General features: G+C 33.8%; 1 protein-coding gene across 1 annotated transcript; it reads left to right on the forward strand.

Annotated features, from left to right (window-relative positions):
- Positions 1–11: 11 nt before the first annotated feature.
- LOC138318916 (transmembrane protein 87A-like) lies at positions 12–19,026 on the forward strand. Its single transcript, XM_069261730.1, has 21 exons — positions 12–154; positions 2,311–2,371; positions 2,550–2,647; positions 3,009–3,140; positions 3,575–3,619; positions 6,714–6,896; positions 7,992–8,036; positions 8,341–8,482; positions 8,896–8,957; positions 9,177–9,297; positions 9,556–9,618; positions 10,867–10,966; positions 11,128–11,221; positions 12,475–12,552; positions 12,802–12,910; positions 13,219–13,277; positions 13,519–13,622; positions 14,044–14,114; positions 14,307–14,380; positions 14,952–15,004; positions 15,455–19,026. Exons 1-21 carry the CDS (start codon positions 53–55, stop codon positions 15,528–15,530), a joined length of 1,872 nt encoding a protein of 623 aa, XP_069117831.1. The 5' UTR covers positions 12–52; the 3' UTR covers positions 15,531–19,026.
- The last annotated feature ends 6,755 nt before the right edge of the window (positions 19,027–25,781 follow it).

Below are 25,781 nucleotides of genomic sequence, written 5' to 3' on the forward strand. Positions count from 1 at the left end.
TTACACGTAAACAAACTTTATTTACTGCCGCCCTGCACTTTCAGTTTCCAGCATGACGGAAATCATGTTGCGACTCAGCGTACCTTTACTTTTTCTTGTAACAGGTGTTTTATGCATCCCAGAACAAGGAAAATGGGTTGTCCCGTTTGATCAGGTATCAATGAACTGCTTTGTTATGAAAATGATTTAAAATTTCGTGCTGTATGCAACATTTATTTAGGACGTCCATAGCAACTGCCATGTCACGTCGGATGATGACCTGTCATCTATCGAAATAGATAGACGGTCGGCAACCCAGTTATGTTTTTTAAAGTGGTCGTGCTTCGTTCGTTGTTGTCAGTTAACTTTTCACATAATAAACTTCAAGGAATTGAACTGAAACTTGCCTGATATGATCCTGACATGGTCCCGACAGGTTGGGCACATGTAAATTTATTGCTATTGTAGCGATATATAGCTATAATAGCTAATACAGTATCTAGCTATACAAAACTAGCGAAAAACATCATTTCTGGAGATAAAAATGCTTGCGCTCAAATTCGACTCCTGAAACGTGCAGGGAATGTATATAAGGATAATTTGATCACCATGCAACCACTTTTCGTTCGAAACAATAGAGCAATAATTAACTTAATTAGCTTAATTATACCTCATCAAAACTGCTTTCAATATGTTTGAATGATCGTTATAAACAACTGCTGCAAGTTTCAGGGGTCGGTTTTGAGCGGAAGCATTTTTATCTTTAAAAATGTTATTTACCGTCAATTTTGTATAGCTATAAATAGCTATTATAGCTATATATCGCTATAATAGCAATAAACGTACATGTGCCCAACCTGCCCGACCAGATCCTGTTAACTCGTTTTGCCCTCTTCTACATGTACTACTAGAATATAACTTCCGGAAACTCGATTTGTAGCTCTCTGCTTCTGGAAGTTTTTCTATCAATGATGTGGATGATCTTCTGAGAATACTTCTCTTCATAAAAGAGCGCAAATCAAGTTGACCTCAAGTGTTGTTAAAATTTTCCAGGTCAATCTGATATCTAAGATGGCCGTCACAGCCGCCATCTTGAAAACATATTTTGAACTTCTTTTTAAGTTCTACTGGTGTGATTTGGCTGAATCTTGCCTGAAATAATCCTGTCATGGGTCCGGGACTCCCAATTGCGACCAACTGTTGTTATTTTTTGGCTTGATTCGAAATTCAAGATGGCCAAGTTTTACCAGTGCAATTTTGCATGAAATGATCCTGAGTGATATAATCCCGACCCAGCTGCGATGACATAGCTCTGAACAATTGATGGACAATTTCCAACAGCAGGTTGCTTGTCTTCAGAGCTACGATTCCGTCCCATTGACCATAGTATTGCAAAACATTCAGCTGTGAAAATGATATTATTCACCAGTGTCAAGTAAATTTGTAATTCAATTCAACAATTTCAAACATTTCTTACATAAGCTGATTATTTACTTACCCACTAACTTGTCTAAATTAGGCACATTTCAATGGCTCACATCTCCAATACGGCTCACTTGGCGGCCATGATGCTTCTCGTTAGAAAGTCTCACGCTCTTAATATGGCAACTAGTACCATATATGGAATGTCCTACAAATTTTTACTACGACAGAAAGATAATGTCAAAGAGGTTTTAACCTGAATTGAAAATTTTGGTAATTTCTAAATATAACCTTACATATGATCAGTTTCTCAAAGTTTATTCTTAGTTTGTTGATTTTTTTTTTAACTGCAAATCATTTTACCTTAGTGTTTTATTTATGTCACAATTTCCGGAAAATCAAACATGGCGGCATATATAAACAGAATTATATGTGTGTTGTGTTTACCTTGGATTTCATAATTACCACTAATAGTTGAGGAAACATTATAATCGGCAGGTTTGTGATATGAATATTGATCATAGTTGTCAAAACAATACATTTTTATCAGCCTCAGAGTGCAAAACATCGGGGCTTGCTACACTATCAGCAACGGGGTGGAATTCATACCCTGCCGGGAACAGAGTGGAGACCTAGGCAGGGTATGATAATTTGTTCTAGTCCCGACTAAGTGTTATTATTTTTAGATCCAAGATAGCAACCATGATACCTTATCTAATATATATTTCCTATATACTACTTAGCCAAGTTGTTAGATGACAGTTATAAGGCCTTAAACATCTTGAATGTAGCATCAGTACCGATTTACCTGTAAGGCTTTAGCGACACCGGCAGTCTGGTATGTATAAATATTACAAACATTGAGTGTCTAATGTTTAACTGAAATTGCTTATTTTATTTGTATTAAAGGATCATCAAGTATTTGGAGTAATGAAGAGCATGTACAAAGGAACAGATGTTGCTGTGAAAAGTAAGTTTGCCTATCAACCCAAATAATTTCATAAATATTGTACATATCATATATATAATTATGATACTATTTTATATAATTTTATAACAAAAAGAAAATAACTTAATTTTTAAGTGACTGTGAAATTAAGCATGTGCTGCACGGAAGATTGAATCAATACTTTTTTCTTATACAACAGTTGATTGTAAAGGAGAGGAAGAGGGTGATCTTGAAATTCGCTGGCTATTGAGGTACTCGCCATGTTCAGAAGAATACATCGGACTTGAGTCTAATCCAGTAAGGACAACATTTTTTAATTGCAAATGTTTTGCTTTAAATAAAATTAGACTTTTTCCTAAAACAAGAAAGAATACTTAATACTGATTCAGTATAAAGATTAAGTGTTAGTGATTTAATTTCAAACATGATTGTAATTAATAACTTAAATATTTTTCTTGATTAAAATGAAGTTAGATGTTCAATTCATTCTTATACAACTGAAACTATGACATTACATATATATTGTTGTTACATGCACCATAATTTGCTGACTGTAGCCATAACTGGTAATGAGATATAAATACTGAGAATTGATATAACAGCTTTGATTTTATCATATTAAAATATTTGTATACATGTACATATTTATCTGTTTCAGTCATTACAACAGCAATACTTGGATTTTCCAGACCTGCAGATGATCAAAGAGTTCCAAAACAAATATGATACTTTTGAATTTTTTTATGGCCAAAATGTTACAAGTTGTAAAGATGGTGTGATTGTACTACCAGTGAGTATGACATGAAAAATATCTCAGTAATTTTAATAATTGTTGTAAATATTATAAACAATGGTAAATTTATATAATGCACAATGAATTTACTCACAGTAATGTAAAGTGTGTGTTGTTGGACTGTCGGTTGCAAGAGACCGATTCACGATCACCACATGGCAGCATCCGTACACATCAATATTGTCAGTCAATCTGCAGTTGACAACAGTTTTTTAAGGGCAAAGCTAAGCTTGTGTCTCTCCAACTATTTAAATCTATTCATTATATGGTTTTAATAAACTATGCAAAAATTGTACAGAACAACATTAATATTTTCAAAAATATATCTGAAGTGAAGTGTTTATTTTGATAATATTAAATTATTTATTTTCCTAATAGTGTATTTATTGGGTTTTTGAAACGATTTTCAAGCACTGTGATTCTTTATTTAGGATTTGAGGAAGACCCAACCTACAGTAATTGGTCCTAAGAAAAAAGTAAGTAAACAATGTAAAAGGACTGAACTGTTTGGCTGTTAATAGACTAAAGTTTGTTTTTGTAAGTAACCCTTTAGTTTAGTAAATCTGTTATTAAATCTAACTATTTGTATTAACACCTTCAAATGATATCAAGATTGCTGCTGTAATAAGTATATAACCCACAATGATAATCTATGAGTTAGCTGTATCTAGACGATAATCCACAATGATAATCTGTGAGCTAGTTGTATCTAGACGATAATCCGCGATGATAATCTGTGAGTTAGCTGTATCTAGATGATATTCCACAATGATAATCTGTGAGTTAGCTGTATCTAGATGATAATCCACCATGATAATCTGTGAGTTAGCTGTATCTAGACGATAATCCACAATGATAATCTGTGAGTTAGCTGTATCTAGACGATAATCCACAATGATAATCTGTGAGTTAGTTGTATCTAGACGATAATCCGCGATGATAATCTGTGAGTTAGCTGTATCTAGATGATATTCCACAATGATAATCTGTGAGTTAGCTGTATCTAGATGATAATCCACCATGATAATCTGTGAGTTAGCTGTATCTAGACGATAATCCACAATGATAATCTGTGAGTTAGCTGTATCTAGACGATAATCCACAATGATAATCTGTGAGTTAGGTGTGTCTAGACGATAATCCACCATGATAATCTGTGAGTTAGCTGTATCTAGACGATAATCCACAATGATAATCTGTGAGTTAGCTGTATCTAGACGATAATCCTCCATGATAATCTGTTAGCTGTATTTAGACGATAATCCACAATGATAATCTGTGATTTAGCTGTATCTCGACGATAATCCACCATGATAATCTGTGAGTTAGCTGTATCTAGATGATAATCCACCATAATCTGTGAGTTAGCTGTATTTAGACGAGTTAGCTGTATTTAGACGATAATCCACCATGACGATCTGTGAGTTAGCTGTATCTAGACAATAATCCACCATGATAATCTGTGAGTTAGCTGTATCTAGACGATAATCCACCATGATAATCTGTGAGTTAGCTGTATCTAGATGATAATCCACAATGATAATCTGAGAGTTAGCTGTATCTAGATGATAATCCACAATGAAATCTGTGAGTTAGCTGTATCTAGATGATAATCCACAATGATAATCTGTGAGTTAGCTGTATCTAGACGATAATCCACAATGATAATCTGTGAGTTAGCTGTATCTAGACGATAATCCACAATGATTATCTGTGATAGCTGTTCTAGACAATAATCCACAATGATAATCTGTGAGTTAGCTGTATCTAGACGATAATCCCTATGATAATCTGTGAGTAAGCTGTATCTAGACGATAATCCACCATGATAATCTGTGAGTTAGCTGTATCTAGATGATAATCCACAATGATAATCTGTGAGTTACTGTATTAGAGATAATCCACATACTGAGCTGTATCTAGATGATAATCCACCATGATGATCTGTGAGTTAGCTGTATCTAGACGATAATCCACCATGATAATCTGTGAGTTAGCTGTATCTAGACGATAATCCACAATGATAATCTGTGAGTTAGCTGTATCTAGACAATAATCCACAATGATAATCTGTGAGTTAGCTGTATCTAGACGATAATCCACGATGATAATCTGTGAGTTAGCTGTATCTAGATGATAATCCACCATGAATCTGTGAGTTAGCTGTATCTAGACGATAATCCACCATGATGATCTGTGAGTTAGCTGTATCTAGACGATAATCCACCATGATAATCTGTGAGTTAGCTGTATCTAGACGATAATCCACCATGATAATCTGTGAGTTAGCTGTATCTAGACGATAATCCACCATGATAATCTGTGAGTTAGCTGTATCTAGACAATAATCCACAATGATAATCTGTGAGTTAGCTGTGTCTAGACAATAATCCACAATGATAATCTGTGAGTTAGCTGTATCTAGACGATAATCCACAATGATAATCTGTGAGTTAGCTGTATCTAGACGATAATCCACCATGATAATCTGTGAGTTAGCTGTATCTAGACGATAATCCACCATGATGATCTGTGAGTTAGCTGTATCTAGACGATAATCCACCATGATGATCTGTGAGTTAGCTGTATCTAGACGATAATCCACCATGATGATCTGTGAGTTAGCTGTATCTAGACGATAATCCACCATGATAATCTGTGAGTTAGCTGTATCTAGACGATAATCCACCATGATAATCTGTGAGTTAGCTGTATCTAGACGATAATCCACCATGATAATCTGTGAGTTAGCTGTATCTAGACGATAATCCACAATGATAATCTGTGAGTTAGCTGTATCTAGATGATAATCCACCATGATAATCTGTGAGTTAGCTGTATCTAGACGATAATCCACCATGATGATCTGTGAGTTAGCTGTATCTAGACGATAATCCACCATGATAATCTGTGAGTTAGCTGTATCTAGACGATAATCCACCATGATAATCTGTGAGTTAGCTGTATCTAGACGATAATCCACCATGATAATCTGTGAGTTAGCTGTATCTAGACGATAATCCACCATGATAATCTGTGAGTTAGCTGTATCTAGACGATAATCCACCATGATAATCTGTGAGTTAGCTGTATCTAGACGATAATCCACCATGATGATCTGTGAGTTAGCTGTGTCTAGACAATAATCCACAATGATAATCTGTGAGTTAGCTGTATCTAGACGATAATCCACAATGATAATCTGTGAGTTAGCTGTGTCTAGACAATAATCTTAATGATAATCCATGTGTGAGTTAGCTGCATATAGACTACAATCTACATTAAAAATCTGTGAGTTAACTTATCTAAACATTAATCCACAATAGTAGTCTGTGCTTAAGAGTTAGAACCCACTACTTGCACATAAAGGGTAAAAACCCTTAAAGGATTAGCTTTGAAAAGCCTCCAATTCCTCTTGGACATTGTGCTTATTGGTACTTGTATTAATTAAATCCAATAGAAAACATCACAAAAGTGCGCTCATCAAATAAGTAAGATTCAATGTACATCATAAGATTGAGGTAATTTCTTAGAATTAGAACTTATCAAAATATAATTTTGACTTTCAAGGCAACAAATAGTTCTGCTCAGACAGGAGCAATTGAGGATGACAAATCTGATAAAACACCAGAGGTCTCTGATACCGAGAAAACAAAAACCACACCTGGAGATACAGCCAAATCTCCAACCCCAGCCAAACCAGCATCCAGGAGGAAGAGAGAGATCACCAAGAATGCTTCTCCTGTAAAACAGGTATATAATCAACTCATAAAAGGTAGCTCCTTTTGAGGAAGCTACTAAGCTAAAATGTTGATAGGCCAAAACATCACATGAATAAGCTAAATGTCATGTTATTTGAAAATGAGAAATATTTTGATGTTTGTAACATAACACTGAGTGAGTCATAGCTTTTCTTTTGTGTTTTAGTCAAGTCTTAATTTCCATTTTAACCTACTTTGATCATAAATTGTTTGGCAAGACATCATGATTTCTACTTCTTATTCTTGTGATTTATAGGGATTTAAGTCTGGTGCTAACAGATTTACTCATATTTTGATATTTACTTTGTTTTCCATATTGACTAATTTTTTTCACATACTGTATTGCTGACACATTTAATCATTAATACATTTTAAAATTTTAATACTTTCCGATTCAATTGTACATTTGTATTTTTTTTTCAAATGACTTTGATTGAATTGCATATACCCCGGTAATTTGACATTTACCTAATTTGGAATATAGTTAGTGGACATAAAGTAGCATTTTGGAAAGGAGGTTAATAGGCATATCCTGATGTCCAATCCATTTGATGTATATAATATCAATAAAATCTTGTTGAAATCGTAATTGAAAATTAGAGTGGAAAGGAGGTTAATAGGCATATCCTGATGTCCAATCCATTTGATGTATATAATATCAATAAAATCTTGTTGAAATCGTAATTGAAAATTAGAGTGGTTTTCTGTAGAAATTGACAACATCAGCACATCAACACACCCAGAGGTTGTAGGATTTGATCCTAGGTGGGGGAATCAGATGCAAGGAGACTTATAATTAGAGATGCTGAACCACACAAAATTTTTAAAGTTTTGTTTTTAGATAAATTTGTTAAAAGTGATCAGACTAGAATCTGATATTCAATATAGTTACAGGAAATCACTTAGACTTTGATTTATCCATGTTTGGATAAATATAGAATCGGTGAATCTGCAATCAGTAGAAAACTAACACTATTATCACAGAATGGTTGAGACAGATAATGAATATGTAATTCTTATTTGTAACATCAGTTACTTTTCTTGATAATATTATTTTTTCAAAAAACATTTTTTGTCCTTAAATTAGGTAAACAAAACATCTGGAGCATCCACATTAAAGGCAGGAGAAAAGGTAATGGAAATTCTGTCAACACAAATACTAAAACTAAGACATTGTCAATCTAATTATAATTGTTCAATTTTATTATTTTATTAGACATACTTCAGAAGAGTTTTCAAATAAAAAAAATCTTATTTTCATGCATTCAGACCTTTTGGGATAGAATATATGGCTTAAAACAAGTTGAAGATTCTTTGGTTTACATAGACATATACAATTGTTCATAATTTGGATTTGTATATGACCTAATGTTGTTTCAGTTTGACATTACAATTGTTTATAATTTAGATTTATATATGACCTAATGTTGTTTCAGGTGGACAGACATTTCTATCTGAGTGCCTGGAAGGATGGTGTGTATGCCTATATCCTCTCCATCAAGAGGAAAGATGCCGACAGCTTATTAGACACTGCTGATAACGCCTCCCCCAAACCCCCAAAACCATTCCATGTAGAAGGTAAGGCAGTTATAAAAAATGTTTTAACAGATATGTGAAGCTAACACTTTACACAATCCATGTTTCAATGTAACATATAGAATATAATATCTTTATAGGATGTGATGAAAGGTATCTGCTACAACTGCATTTTAGTATATTGAGGCACATTATTGTTGAAACTTATCAAAACAAATTTTCCAACAGTCCAATGGTTATCAAGATTTCATTGCATAACGTGAAATACTACTTTTGAAGAAAGTACTCTTAAACATATCATTTTATAAAAAATACAATATTGAAAAGTGTTTTGAGTTTCCATGTCAAGATGCCTAGTCTCATACCACTAAAAGTTTTAAACCTGTTATTATAGAATTGATAAGATATAATGTAGTATTAAGATGCTGAATGGTTAAATGTTTTGTTGTATACAGTTACAATTGAAATGATCGGGGACCATGAGTATATCTCTGCCCAGGATTGGCCGCTATTGATTGTAAGTATACTTTATTCACAAAGCTTTTTATTTGATTTTAAAGTACAACTAAAAACCATGAAAATCAAATCTGGTAGAGAGATTGATGTTATGATGTGGTATGGATAAAATCCATTAATTGAGAAGGTTACATTATACTGGTTATACTATCCATGCTGTCATGAGTGTGGGATATTTAATTGTGATGCTAGTCCTGAGATTGTGGTTCTGGTTTTATAGTTCTACGGTGTGATGGGCCTTGTATATATAACATACGGTATTGCCTGGCTGATCATGCTGGCCTGCAGCTGGAGGGACCTCCTCAGAGTACAGTTCTGGATCGGAGCTGTCATTGCACTGGGTAGGTGTACACAAGTTAAATATATAATGTTGTTTTTCTGTAAAAACTAGGGTGAATTATTCTGTTGGAGCAGTCAGCCTTAACTATACTGTATCATTTGGTAAGGTTTGATATAACTGGAGTGTTTTGATTTGTAAATGTTTAAATATGTATAGTAAGGATATATATAAGGCCAAACTGCTAAAAGCAAACCACAATTAATGTAGGATATTTGTTTCACTGATTGTCTGGTTACTGTGTTATATTGTAACATTACAGGTATGCTGGAGAAGGCTGTGTTCTATGCCGAGTTCCAAAGCATTTCAAGCACAGGCCAATCAGGTAAATAAAACATAAAAATGTAGATAATATATCAGCCATTGTATAATGTCCATGGTATTGTGTCTTCCCTCGAAAAATGGGAGACAAACTTAAACTGTACAGACTATATCATTCAAACCACTGGAGATATTTCGACAGAATTTACAGTATAATGCTATCACCCATATTCTATGTCCAAAGGTGCCTGTGTTTTTCACTATATCATGTCTTACCTTCTTTAATGCTACAATATAACTTATAGAATAGTTTTACTTCATGAAAACTAAATGTAAAGTGTTGATGGTACATAACTGGATAGCTATGTTGTGATGTACAGGAATATACAAAGTTAGAAATTCTACATAGCACTATCTGAATTTAAAGATGCTCCACTGCTGACAAATGGAAATTTTTCTCTATCAAAAACAAGAGCAGACGATTTAGCATTTTTCTTCAGTTCCGAAAGTTACTTAACACCATTACCACCATTGAAAAGTTTGAGCTTCTAATTTTACTTCAAGATAAAAATATTAAAAATAATTTATTGCATCCCGAAAAAAATCTGTGGCACTATGTCCTATATGGAATGTAGTACTGACTACGCATGCACCGAGAGCAAAATTTTAAAGTATTATTTGTGTTGATTAGAAATATATATACATGATTAAACATTTGACAGGTATTGTTTAATGATGGGTATCACTTATGCTCTGTCGGCGGTGGAGCATCTTTAAGATAAAGCTCAAGTTTAAATGAAGACTTTCAATTTTTGTGTCGCCTGCAACGCAAGGGTGACACATTGATATCACTATGTCAGCGGCGGCATCTGGAAAACGTTTTAAGTATTTATTGTCTGATTTCAACCAAATTTGGTATATTGCTTTATAACAATGAGATCAATGGTCAAAATCCGTCAATATTTGCAATAGTTACGGGACTTTGAAATCGTCTAAACAGATAAATCCATGGTTTCCGCTTGATGATTTTAGTATTTATTGTTCAATTTCAACTAAATTTGGTATATTGCTTTGTATCAATGAGATCTCAGATGGTTTGATACTGGTCAAAATCCGTCAATATTTGCAAGAGTTACAGGACTTGATAACTTCACTTAGTTATTAACAATATTTTCAACTGTAAATAACTTTTTTGTGATGGTTTAAACTGCTGTGCAGGCAACACATCCACTTCCGTGGAATTCTTGTTCTTTGATATGTTCCAAATTTAGCATAGCATTACTGCATATTATGACAGAATTTTTTTTTTCAGTAAAAGGAGCTGTGATTTTTGCTGAGTTTGTGTCATGTATGAAGAGGACATTGGCTAGAATCCTGGTGATCATAGTCAGTCTAGGATTTGGTATTGTGAAGTAAGTTAATGTGGGCAAGTGACACACTCAAACTATACAGTATATATAACACATGCCTTGTTAAAGTGGCACTCTGAAACTATACTGAATATCTTCAACACTCACTAAGGACTTGTTAAAGTTGAGTCATTTGATATGAAATGGAATGACTTGTGTTTCAGACCTAGACTGGGACCTACATTCCATAAAGTGATAGGTGTGGGAGCACTCTACTTCTTTGTCAGCTTGATTGAGGGCTGTATGAGACAACTTCAGGTAATCCTCTAATTTAATTTTGTTTCTTTTTAGGAGATACTCTCAGGTAGTCCTCTAACTTACTATACTTACCGCTTAAATAATTGTAACAAAGGAGGGGTCGCATATTAATGAACCAAAATGTAAGTTTTGGACAAAAAAGTCAGCCATATTTTAAATCTTTCTGTTCTCAAGGTACAATAATCTGTTACAGTAAAACATGCATATGCCTTTTATCCTTTGAGACGCATTACTATGTCTTTTATCCTTTGAGATGCATTACTAGGTCATGATTCACATGTAAAAGACTCGCAAGTTGATGTAATATGGGATACAATTCTGATGTTAAGAGGCATCACATGTTGTAAAACATTGTTAAATCCATGGAAAGGGGGCATTCAACTCTTCAGCTTCTCTCTAGAAAAGGGGAATACAATATATTGTTGCTATACAGCAGGCTGTATGGATCTACTAGGGTTTTGCCCAATAACAAAGATTTAAAGGGACAATTCGCTCAGGCTAATTCTTTTACATAACCAAGAAGCAAAATATGGCATAAATGTATTGTTCTACATTTCTTATGAAACATATAACATAAAATATTGACAAATTCCACGTCATTGTTTAGTATTTCAATTAATATCGTTGAAATATCAAATCGTTGATCAATACGATTAAGTAGGTACAATATGGCCGCTGTACCCATGCATGAGCCAAAGTCACGCACGTTAAGCAAATAAACTACATAACCACTGAGAAGGTGATGAAATGGTTTTTAGGCAAGACAATTCACCTAATAAGGTAAACACACTACTGTCAGAGCGATTTGAGCAGTTCTAGACAAAAGTTGCATTACTCTACGAGCAAGGGACAGGGTTCGGCATACAAGAAGTTCGATCACAATGTGTAATGGCGGACAGCGAGCGAGTTTGAACATCTACACACATGTCACAACCATGGGCTTTTCAGGCATATCACAGTAAAACTGAATAATCTAATTTCCATTAGAACTAGTTTTTTCCGAAATATGTACAAATTTTAATGTTCTCTTAGACTGAATTGTCCCTTTAAAATAAAATAACTGTTTTCTTATTCTAAGGTTGGTCATTAATAATGCAGAGCTAATGTGTAATAAGTGATTTTGTTTGAAAAAAAAATCTGTTGTCTAGTTTTACAGCCTTTGATGTGAAATATAAGTCTATTTGCCACTTCATTGGTATATAAAAGGTTTGAAGGTAAAGTTCCCAAAACAAGGTATGATTTTTGCATTTCAGACCAAGGGAGACAACTCTAAAGACATCCTGGCAGCACAGATTCCACTAGCTGTTATTGATGCCTCCATCTGCTGGTGGATATCCTTTAATGTTTATTATTCATCAGATCTTCTGCTTGATAATATCACTGGGTATTTAACAAATGAATCCTAAAAAATTATTGGATCTTCTGCTCGATAATGTCATTTGGGTATTTTTAACAATGAATCCTAAAAATGGATAAACCTACCGAAATTTTCACTTTAAGATAAGATATACATGTATTAACAATGAAAGATTATCATACATTACCATATTAGAATTTTTTTTATCCTTAACTGACATCACATCTTTGCGAGTCTGATCCAGACTACAAGGACACTGAGACTGAGGAGGAACATCGTCAAATTGTCCTTATACAGACATTTTACAAACTTACTCATATTTGCTGTTCTAGGTAAGATTTACAGGAAATCATCTGTGATGACGATGGCACATTTATACCGTGTTATACGCCCACATCACTGTACCTGATTATAATGATATTTCCCCCTGACACGATTATAATAATACTATCATACCATGTTTTTCCATGATTATAATAATGCCATTATACCATGCTTTCCTCTGACGTGATTATGATATTTCAATCACACCATGTTTTCCCCCTGACGTGATTATAATAATACCATTATAACATATTATACACTAACATATTTGTATCTGGTAATGTTTGACAATGGTCTGCCCGTTGATGTGTTTCAGCTTCTGTGGTGTATATGATCTGGTCTCTATCAACACACAAGTTAAAAGTCTGTATAACAGTAAGTATTCTCCTGTAGTTACAGAACCAATGACGTTTGGTTACTTTAATGTAAATTGACCTTGCCTTTTGCTCCCAATTAAAAGTTTTTCTCACAAAAATAATATTTTCACAAACACACACAGCCTACACAGCAAGTAGAATTGCTGTTAGCAAAGATGCTGAAACCACTATAAAAGATGACTAAAGTTGTAAAATTTACTAAAAGTTTTGTGATAAAACAATGTAAACACTACTTTCAGGACTGGCGAGAGTTGTGGGTGGATGAAGCTTTCTGGCACTTACTGTTTTCTGTGATGCTGTTAGTGATCATGGTGCTATGGCGACCATCCATCAACAACCAGAGGTTTGTATCACCTGAGTGGAGATCATACTGGTAGTCAAGTGGAAATCAAACGTCTTTATTGCATTTATAGACTTATTTATATATGCTAACATTTAAACAATACATATTCTTTAATATTGAGTACACATTACACACAACAGCATGTTTTACTTGTCAGACTAATGGTCTGTCTATACTATACTTTGGATTGTTGTCCATCAACATTCTCTGTATAATTTATAATCCCACTTCTAGTAAACTCTTGGTTTGATTTTTACAGTATTGAAGCTGGAATAACCGTGGATTCAGTAATTAAAGCAACATCATTTCATTCTCAATTTACTGTTATGATCTCTAAGAGTTTTCTTTTCACCCCTTTATCTTCAGATCAGAATCCCTATGTTACACAGGTATATATTCTAATCCTTGTTATGTTTTACAGGTATGCATTCTCACCTCTGTTAGATGCTGCTGATGAGGAGGATGATGAGTCGTTGATGAACGATGCCTTTGGTGAGTGTTCCAATTATGGGATAAAGCAAAACCTTGATACTGTACTTAGGAGCCCTGTTTAATAGCAGTCCTTTTTCTTAGACTTAAAATTATAGAAGTTCTGTAATATGTAAATAAGTTGTTGAGTGTAATATTGATCTCCTGTTACTGTTATTCTTCTAAAATAAATTTCTAGTTTGGTTTTTTCTGTAGATGGCATGAAGATGAGGGGTGTAAAGAGTCCTGTGAATGGATCACCGAAGCAGAGAGATGGCAGGGCCACTATCGTAAGTGTATATAGTGTAACAATATTAACAATATTTAAACAAAGAGACCACAAATTTCATATGTAGGTTCCCCTAGAGCCCTTGTTGTGCATATTGCATGTTGGGACCGATCCGTCAACAAGATGGCCGCCAGGCAGCCACCTTGGATTTTGATTGTTAAAGTTTGTTATCACTATTTCTCAGAAAGTGCTGAAGAGATCTGTCTCAAATTTCATATGTAGGTTCCCTTAGGGCCTTAGTTTTGCATATTTCATTTTGGGACCGAACGGTGACCAAGATGGCCGAAAGGCCGCCATCTTGGATTTTGATAGTTGAAGTTTGCTACCGATATTTCTCAGAAAGTACTGAAGAGATCTGTCTCAAATTTTATATGTAGTTTGTTTGAAAAAGTTTGAAAAGCATTCTTTGGTGCAAGATCCCTCTGGGATCTCATGTTATGTAGTAAGATTTACACCTTTTGGTGTTTTTAATAAGTTTACAAAACTTTAATTACTGACATCTTGACCGACAAAATAACAAAGTTCTAAATGTCATGATAAATTGTATGTACTCTTGCCGATTTTATCTACAGGAGGATGATCTGAAGTGGGTGGAAGAAAACATTCCAACATCTATCACTGACAAGTAAGAGTCATGTTTATTATAAGGATTAGAACCATTCTGATAATTTAATTATAAATTAAGCTAGTTGTAAGCAGGATAACCTATTGCCAAAACTATCCAGGGTTAATGTCCTTCAAATACCCTTGTAGTGCTTTATTGATAATGTACCAAACATTCGTTTTTACATAATTATTTATCTCAACTGCTATTGCAACCACCACTGTTGTCAGTAATGAGGTACAATTTATTTACTAAATAGGTTACTTTACATTACTTTATTTTCACATTAATTCACGATTCATGACTGTAAAGTATCTTTAAATTTTGTAATTCCCTTTTTATATTATAATTCCTTAAAAAAAATTAACTCGTGTGTGAGGTCTCACCAAATTATGTGATAATTTGTATTTCGCAAAATTAGCATGGATTTCAAAGTCATCAGGATAATGTTGAATTGATATTTCTCTTCAGGGCACTACCCAGCCTACTGGATGACTCAGAAGAAGAAATGATGACAGCAAAATATGAAGTCAACAAGATGCAATAGTGAGAATTGTAACGTATCGTTTAAGCCAACTGTTTTTGTGATATTGAGATAATATACTGTTTTAGTGAATTTTAACTTCAATTCACTACAAATGATGTGTGTCCTGAGAATCTAACACCTGTTTCAACCATGAGAAGCTGCTTAATATCGTAAACATGTGATAGATCCAGTTGGCATGGATCTTTTTATCAGATGATTGTTGTAGCAGTATTACTGAGAAATCCTAGTATCAGATATAGGGGCCTAATTGGTAGTCTCCTTTATTATGGAGTCCCTGTAAAAGAGCAGCACCTTATTCAAATAATGTCATGCATATGATATTGAAGAATATTTTACAAATGTGGTCTTGGAGAAAGTATGAAGTCTTTCTTATTTCAATGTCAGAATCTTGAAAAGGTTTTGATATTACTGTTTAAATTTAGACTTTTGATTAAGATTATGTTGTATTTGCACATGGTTCCACTTAGTTTCAAAACTTTATCTAATTCACAATTCAAAAACTGAAACAAAATTCAGACAGGTCCAATACTACCTTAATACAAGAAATATTTAGATTCCTTTAATCCATGTTGTGTGAATTTTGTTCCAGTAACCTTAGTGAAAAAACCTTGTATAAGGTGCAGACATTTAAGCTTTCAATTTAAGCAGGATTATTAGCATACATTATTTTATCCTGTTACAAAGCATTTCAGAAAAATGATATGTTGAATAAGTTCAGATCAAAATGGTCTGTTTTCCTTGAAAGTCATTACAGTTTTGTATATGGTTGTCGATATCAGGATTGTAGACTAGGTGTGTACTGGCTTTAGTACTAATGACTGTATACATATACCTGTATTCCATCTTAACATATTAGTTATTTTGAGGATAGACATTGGATTGTTACAATATTAGTTTCTGAACGAACATTACACTATTTTACTTGTTTACAAAAGGAGTGAAAACTTGTCTCAATTTAAGCAAAGTTTATTATGTAAGTAAACATTATTTCTCTGGCAAATACATGTATGACATTACATTCACACATAGGACGTCTCAGTCAATACCTTTTTTTCAGGAAGGAATAACTCTAATATAGCAAATTGCAGAAAGCAGGTAAAGAAACACCTTTTGGAATCATTTAAATGAAAGTACATTTTGCACGATTATATATCTTTAATATTCCAATTAGATTTCATTATTTTTTATTCCATTGGTTTCATCAAATTTTCTTGAGCATGCTCCAAAAGATTTGCTTTGGAGATTATGACATAATTATGATATGAATGAAACAATACCTTTTCTTTTGTGCCATATAGCACAATAATACTTGTTTTCTGTTTTGTTTAAGCATATCTGGCTGATAACAATCCAATTTTTTTTTATTTGATGTTAAATGTGATGAACAAATTATCATTATTTCAAATGAAAGCAAATTAATATATTATTTTATTAAACTTTTTTGACACTTGCTGTTAATGTAGCTTAATCATATTATTAAATAATCATATGTTATGAATTGTGTTGTATGGTAATGATGTACTGTGGATTGATCAGTAACTGGGCATACATGTTTAAATTAATCGAGTGAAGTTGTTCAGTCAAATCGGCAGTATTATACAAAGCTGTTTAATACTGTAACTGCACTTGGCGGGATATCTGTATTGGTTGCTAATTATCGAAACTACTTACCTGGTTAATTTATCCTATGGTTTATCTGTATATTACAGAGTTATCTGCCTTTACAGGTAGGTATCGATTGTTACAGCAGGTGTTTGTGTGCACGTCCTTTTTAGAGAAAACGACGTAATTTTTTTCATGATGTAATGACGTCACAATCGATACCTACTCAATGGCAGACAACTCTGCAATATGCAAATTTGAAATATTTTTTTATGAGTTATTGATGTTGATAAATTCATCAAAATAAATGAATTTCTAGACCTCTTGACACTATATAAAGTTGGAGTTTGAAAGTTGGCATGTTTGCATTACATTTAGATGTTTGGTGTTGAAGAGAAGTTTGTTTGAAACACATAAATACATTGATAAGTTTGTTTGAAACACATAAATACATTGATAGATAATGGCAACTGATTTGTAGACATCCTGCAAATTGTTTCTTTCCATTAAGTGTTTTACGTATAAATAGTGCTCGATCTCTACATGTTCTGTGCACATAGTACCACAGAAGTCAATGTATCGTGATGATTGAAACATTTGATTGTGCAATTGACAACTCGGTTTGTCTACAGAAATCATGATACAGCATCAGAGGAAGATAATATACCGCCATTTTAATATTGTCATCATTAACTGTGTACATGTATTGAGTGAAAAGCCATTACCATGTTCTTTGAGCGATACTTTGTGTGTGTTGAGAGAGTGTGTATGTGCTATATACATTATTCTCATTTAACTTTTCATTTGTGACCTCAGTACTTTTACTGTCAAGTCATTAGATGAGATTGAGTGTAAATTAAGCGATTTTTCATATATACTGAATTACATACTGGAAGTAAATTTTTGTGGTTTTTGGATTTACTTAAATTCACAAGTATTTAACATGAAAATATTAATATTGGCATATTACACACGTTACATTAAATCAAACCAATGAAGATAACATTGTAAATACAAGTATTGAATGCCAAGATTAGATAAAAAGATGAAGAATGACCTCCAACTTTCAAATTTACATCATTTTATTGCTATAGTTACATGGTTGTGTACGACTTTAATCATCTGATAATAATAGTCTGTTAGTCATGAAAGGAGTTGTGTGAGGAATTAGGTAGCTGTTGTGTAACTGTCTTTATAAGGGAGTAGTGAAATATTGTGCGAATGCTTTATGAGAGAATCTTTGTATTTATTTATGGAGTGTAAATAGTGGTATTTGTATGGAGCCATCATCAGAGGAAGTCTTTGTATATATAACTTCTGTCAATCCTTGTATGTATATATTGCTATTTAATCATATACAGTACATTTCTTTTGCTTTAACAATGCTAATGTGGGCGTAATATGATCTGTAATTATAGGTGAAATTGCCTATTACTTTGCAGTGAAATTTATACTAGATAAGTATAACTGGTTAAATTTGTGAAAATACACAATTTATACACAATCGTTTTCTTGATATTTTGGTGAATTTTAACTAAAGAATACATACTGTATTACTAAACAATTTGTTGATTATTTCTGTTAATAAATGACAAAGTCTCCGTCATGCAATAATCAAAATCTCAGTATAAGCGCGAGTTGAAAAAAAAATCAATCACAGTTTAGGATATCCAAACATATTTATTTGAAAATCTATATACATGTACCTCATATATCGCATTAGCTTTGGAAATGATGATATACTATTCAGTAATGGGGTTACAGAATGGTGAATATTTCTCTTTCTATTTGGTGATTCTAAAGGCCATATGTATACTTAATCTAGTGCAAATGTATATAGCGGGAACACATCGCGACATGTATAATACCATGTAAATAAAACCTTTGTCATAAATCAATGTGTTTTTGTCATTATCAAAAACAAATTATACTGCGAATGTGTAAGGGCGCAATCTTTAAAGAGAGCAATTCCTATTAATTCTGTATAATGTGAACTACTTGATTGTAACGTGAATCATGTTGTAATCTATCGGCTTTCTGAAAAAGAATTACACTAATTTTTTGTCAAAATAAAGCAAAAAATTTATTTCACAAACTATCCAACTTTGTAATTAACAATCATTTAGTAGGCTCAGTAAGATTGCAATCACACTTAAAACTTACAACAAATCATATCAGGCATGTCAACTCTTGTCATCTTGTAAAACGGCAATTCCAATATTTCTCGGGATTAATCTCACACATGTTATTGCGATATTTATGACAACCCCTACGTAACTGGGGTAGTGAAAGACGTGTATAATTCCATTGCAATGTCATTTTGTAGAGTTTGATAAAATTATACTGTAGCATTAAGTATAGGAGAAATACCTCAAACTGTGGAATAGTCAAGATAATTAATTGTTCGAGGCCCGTACATGTAAGGGCCGAGAATTACGGGCCTGGAACAATTCATTATCTTGACTATTCCACAGTTTGAGGTGTTTCTCATACTTTAAACATGGCACTGAATGTCACTGTCACTCTCAACTATTACTATTGTGTAACTATTCCACAGCTCCAGGTAACCCTTATCACCTATTTAAAACTTGAGACCTATTTGTGAATTTTTTATTTACCTCACTTGGTGAACAAGAATCATGATTTGCATGTGTTTTTTTTTTAAATATCTATGCACAGGTACTATATGGCACTCACACTGAAATTGTTTACTGCTCAAAATAATATGTAGCTCTGTATATGCAGTAGGGATGATTTTTGGATATAAATTTAAGGTGAGTTGGGCAAAAATCTTTTCAACAACAAAATACTCCCCAATGTTTTGGATATATGCAAAAAATAGTGAAATCGTGTAGCAAAAGAGTGTGTTTTTTTAAAGAATTCATTTGGAATTTTTATCTTCTTGAAAGGTGTTGTGATGTAAATTTATTTGAATGACGCCAATTTTAGCCCACCATGATGGGCTATTAAATTCGCTTTTTGGCCGTTGCCATCCGTCCGTTAACGATTCTTGTTACCGCTATTTCTCAGAAAGTACTGAAGGGATCTTACTCAAATTTCATATGTATGTTCCCCTAGGGCCCTTGTTGTGCATATTGCATTTTGGGACCGATTGGTGAACAAGATGGCCGACATGCCGCCATCTTGGATTTTGACAATTGAAGTTTGTTACCGCTATTTCTCAGAAAGTACTGAAGGGGTCTGTCTCAAATTGCATGTGCAGGTTCCCCTAGGGGCCTAGTTGTGCAATTTGCATTTTGGGACCGATTGGTGAACAAGATGGCCGACATGACGCCATCTTGGATTTTGACAATTGAAATTTGTTACCGCTATTTCTCAGAAATTACTGAAGTGATCTGTCTCAAATTGCATGCGCAGGTTACCCTAGGATTCTAGTTGTGCATATTGCAATTTGGGACAGATTGATGAACAAAATAGTCGACAGGACGCCATCATGGATTTGACAATTGAAGTTTGTTACCGCTATTTCTCAGAAAGTACTGAAGGGGTCTGTCTCAAATTGCATGTGCAGGTTCCCCTAGGGGTCTAGTTGTGCATATTGCTTTTGGGGACCGTTCGGTGAACAAGATGGCCGACAGATAGTCATCTAGGAATTTGATTATTGAAGTTTGTTACTTTTATATATCTCAGAAATTACTCAAAGGATCTTTCTCAAATTTCATATGTAGTAATATGTAGTAAAAGTTTGAAAAGCAGAGAAAAGATCCCTCTTTTGTTTGTCAGACAACGATCATTCTTCGGTGGGCCCCAAGATCCCTCTGGGATCTCTTGTTATGGAATATGAAGTGATTAAGATATACAATGTACAAATATGGGAAAAAGAATGTCAAGCATCTTTAATTTCATTTTGGAAGATAATTCAGTATTTGTCTAATGGGATTTAATCTTCTCTCTTCTGGATTTGTTCAATAATTCTTTTCTTGGTTATGGATACAATGGCTGTGAAAGAACTGATGATTTTGTTTTTGGAATGAAGTGATGAAAATTGTATACATATTTTTATATATACAGTCAGTTGTGAATTAATAGTATAAAACCCGTTGATTTCAACCAAAGGCTACTCAACTTTATTTCTCGATAGATTGACTATGTCACGCGCAATTTGGAGCCGCGCAAATGAATTTATGATGGTCTAAATCAGAATCTTTTGGTGTTTTCAGTACCGAACGTACAAAAAAATGTACGTTCGATGAACATGTACATATATCAAAATAGGTTTGAACACATATACATGTACGTGTGTAAATGCAAATGTAGAAACGTTACATTGTTTATGTTACTACCGTACCTCTTTGAGCAATGCTTCCTCGCGTATGATAGATAAACAATGTTGTACATTGTACAGTTTTGCACATTCCGATGACGTCGCAATTTTTACAATTTGTGTGTGTTAAGTCAGTGTTGTTCGCTACAACATGTAGATCTACATCCTATTTGTATTTTTAACATCTTTGGTTGTACGCAAATGGATAAGATATGTCAGGACACCATCAGTCTTTGAGTTGGATAAGTTTAACCAAAACGACCTAGCACGACAATATGCATTTTTGTTCACCTCGGGGGACAGACAAGTCCTGTACGTTTTCTACTGTGAATCGGCGAGAGTAACCTTACATATACAATGTAGGTACGTTTGGGTGTTTCGAAATATCAATGAAACGGAGTCCTACAATTCTAGCTTTACAACACTTGTAATAGATATCTTTATATTTATTGAAGTGTTTGAAACAACAATATAAATATAAGCTAAGATTTTGAGAGCGGTAAACGTTTACTAGTGGGCCTACCTGTGTTTGTACATGTTCTTCGAAACGACGTCCGATACATTTGAAAATCTCCAAAATCCGGAAATAATGACATGGAACTATGTAAACATCCGTGTATTCAAGAAATTTCAAACGTGAACTAATTAAGTAGAACTCAAGTGATCACAAAATTGAAGAAACTCTCTGTTTGTCACACCTTCTTGACACAGGCGGTTTGAATCGGTGGCCGCGTCACAACTATGTTAAATATCCTGCCACGTTATGAATTGTGTAAGCGTGTGTAATCATACGAAGCAAAAGATTAAAACCAAACTGTTTTGCACCATGGTGTTTTTAACAACAGATAAATAAAACGATTTATAGTTCCATACAGGGAAAAACCCAAGATATATGCTTCATCAGACGGAACTCGTTTTATTTGTATGTTCATTGATAAATTGGCGGGAATTTCCGTCACTTCGAGTGGCTGTTCCAAATGCCTGTCTGAACCAAACGATATAATTCAAATTTAGTCTTATAAATGCCATAAACACTATTAACCCTCTTGCTGCCAGAACTCTGTTTGAAATATGTGACGTCACTGCCAGAACTAATGACGTAACGTCAAGTTCGCGACGTTGTATATGTACATGCAGCTGCAGGTGCAGTACCAGTTTAGTATTGACGATCCCAATCATTTACGTCATCAACCTCGATGATATTTTACAATAAAAGAGAGAAGAGATGGAACTGTACAATGTGCATTATTTATTATTCTTGTTAAGCACACAGGGATCTGAGAATTCATTGACCCACCAGAGTGTCCTAACACCATTTTAGACGTTTTAGAGGTCTAGATAAAAAACGGTAAAAATCATTAAAAAAAAATCAAAAATGAATGTATATTCTACCATGTATGATTTTTATCGTTTTTTCATCTAGAGGGTAGGTGGGTCCATGATTACATAATGTGTAACTTATTCTCAGATCCCAGTGGTTAAGCACGCTTGAAGTTTCGCGAAGAGAGCTATTTCCTAAACATTTTTTCCAGAAACACACTTAATTCTTCTTTGACTTAGGCCTATCTGACAAAATTTCTTTTGGGTCTTAGGCCTAAAATAAACCCCATTATTACCACTTACATATACTTTATATTGAAATTTACAACAGGGATATTGAGCTTCTTTTCTTTTTTTTATGTCGCAAGTAATAATGACGATTTGTCGATGAATAAAAATACGATAATAATTTATTGATCTTTTGATTCTCCTTGTCACGTCATATTCGTAAATATGTGTAAACCAATATTTTGTATCATTACACTATATAACTTTTTGAATACATTTGTATCAAATCTTTTATTTTTTATTGAAACAGTAATTTGTAGTTTCAAAGATTTACCGTGGGGAGCCCATAGGAAACAAATTGTCAGTTTTCGGGTCACAATAACGAGGACCATTACATGTATATATTTCTGCACTTATGTAGGTTCCAAGTGTTTTGAGAGAAATACATACAGCTGTATGATAGCCTGTTTCCGACTTGGCCAAAACGAGTCAAATCTTTGTATTTTTGTCTTCCTGTAATAAAAAACAATAATTCTCATTTATGCAAAACAAACTCGCGTTTTCTAATGAGCATGGATACATTAAAATTAAGTTAACAAACGCGCTTAGATTTAACCTATGAGTATTTTCGTGGTTAGACTACACTGTGTTAAAATAAATAATGGAATCTAGGCTTGTCTGACCATATTGTACGGTTTTTATTTATTCTCAAATGTACAGTGATGGATAATGATTCTAAATTAAAAATGCTCTCGCCAGAATCATATGAATCTAAGAATTAGTTGTATTTCTTTTTTTAGGCGTTCTACACGCTGTGTATCCGGCCATGTAGGGTATGATGTTTACCTACTTTTATATATCCCCAACCACGACTAAAACTGGTCTTTGAAGGCTAGGATATATAAATGTCCAAATTTATAATACTGTATCAATTAATAATTCTCATATCCCTCTGATCAAAATGTTCTATCGTCTTTATTTCATTTCTATTTTACATTTTTTGCCAATTTACAGTTAGGAAATCCGTATAGTTCAACACTACTTTTGAAACTCACAATACTTTCGTCGATTGTCAAATCCCGGGCTACATTTTATAACGCATTTTGAAAGTCCGATTGAATAAAGCCAGATTTTTTATTCTTCATTAATCCTATATGCTGAATAATGCAGTTGGAAATAAAGAAATTGAAATGAATCGGTATGACTGCTATTGTTTTCCATCCGTCAATATCGACGGATATTTGAGTCTGGTAAATGATGAGGGGGGTTATACACAGTAAGGGTTTTTGTTGAACGTGATAGAATGAAGAAAAAAAACTAGATAGAAAAGAAGAAAAAATGTAGAAAACAAGAAATCTTATGGCTAGCGAATCGTTGTAAAGGATTCAAGGACTTTTATAGGGATATCTGCCTTGAAGTCTGCTAGTGTGGTGCTACATTGTATGATACAATATACTGCTTCCGTTGTGTAATTGTGGAACGGGAAAGGGGTGTTTTACACGATGTGTATGCATATTCTTACACCGGATATTGCTATCAGTGAAAGGTATGTAGATCTAGATGAACTATTTACACTATAATCATAATAATTGCTTTTACATATTGGCTTGTTTACAAAAGTTACCTACGTAGCCCATATATTATTTGTATATGGTTAAGATGTCCCGACATATTACCACAAGCCCTCCACCTCTGGGAAGCGGGTTCGAATCCCATGTGGGGCAGTTGCCAGGTACTGACCGCTGGCCGGTGGTTTTTCTCCGGGTACTCCGGCTTTCCTCCATCAACAAACCTGGTACGTCCTTACATGACCCTGGCTGTTAATAGGACGTAAAAATAAACAAACCAATATTTGTATATCCTGAATCTACAATATTTGTTGGGGGAATTGGTGTCTTGGGTAGCAGATATTTATCTACATGTTAATGTGCCTACCTATAGTTCTACTACCTGTTCCAGTTAATATTATTATTATGGTATAAAAACCATATCATCGGACATGTTCAATAAGATAATATGCATTTTTGACGGTCACGACGAAGAGATACAGCCATACACATGTCACTTTATCTGGATTTGTATCCTGCCATTCATGCATTTAATCCATAGCACGGTGTTGTCTTGATCAAAATACTTCCTTTTGTATATGTTAATATCTTGGACATAACCTCATTTAAACGAGTTTCCGTTCCGGGAACTGAAAACAGGTTAAAGTAGTCAATAGAATCCGATTTGATATCTGGCGAGTCGATGAACCTTATGTCTTTCACAAACTCACATAAGTGTATACGTCACGAAGATCTCGTCCATTGTCCTCGAGATCTGGCGGTCCTCGCCTATAGCAATAATTATCTTCGTTTGATATATCAAATTCCATATCAGAATCGTTTTCTAAATAATATTCCATATCAACATGTTTCGTATATGGTGTCACTCATCTAAATTACGTAGTTACGTGCTAATCGGCGGAGTGACTACATTAATTGAGATAAAAAAGTTATATAAAGTACCGAAGTTGTAACGCTGTGCAACATCTTACGATTTACGATATACAGACGTCAGTAATTAGATCCCTCTTACCCAAAGTAACCTTGTAATTGCACTGAGTTTTTTCTTTTCATTTTGTGTTTCTACTGTATCTTATTTTGATGAGAAACATAATATGGCCCAATACAATGATACATTTTAGAACAACCGCTTCAATAACGTCATTATTTTGCGACCGTTTCCTATCGCAGCAGAGTTAAAACCCGCAAATACGCTGTGTATTTCTTCTATAATATTCTATCGTAATGACATTATCACTGTAATCCAAA

The sequence above is a fragment of the Argopecten irradians genome, chromosome 3 (genome assembly GCF_041381155.1).
Source record: "Argopecten irradians isolate NY chromosome 3, Ai_NY, whole genome shotgun sequence".
Lineage (NCBI taxonomy): Eukaryota > Metazoa > Mollusca > Bivalvia > Pectinida > Pectinidae > Argopecten > Argopecten irradians.

What these genes read in the sequence shown, in the direction of transcription:
- LOC138318916 (XM_069261730.1), top strand. Translation starts at nt 53, where the DNA reads ATGACGGAAATCATGTTGCGACTCAGCGTACCTTTACTTTTTCTTGTA. An exon ending in ATGGTGTGATTGTACTACCA is followed by an intron (nt 3,141 to 3,574) that starts GTGAGTATGACA and finishes TTCTTTATTTAG; the next exon opens with GATTTGAGGAAGACCCAACC. An exon ending in AAAACCATTCCATGTAGAAG is followed by an intron (nt 8,483 to 8,895) that starts GTAAGGCAGTTA and finishes TGTTGTATACAG; the next exon opens with TTACAATTGAAATGATCGGG.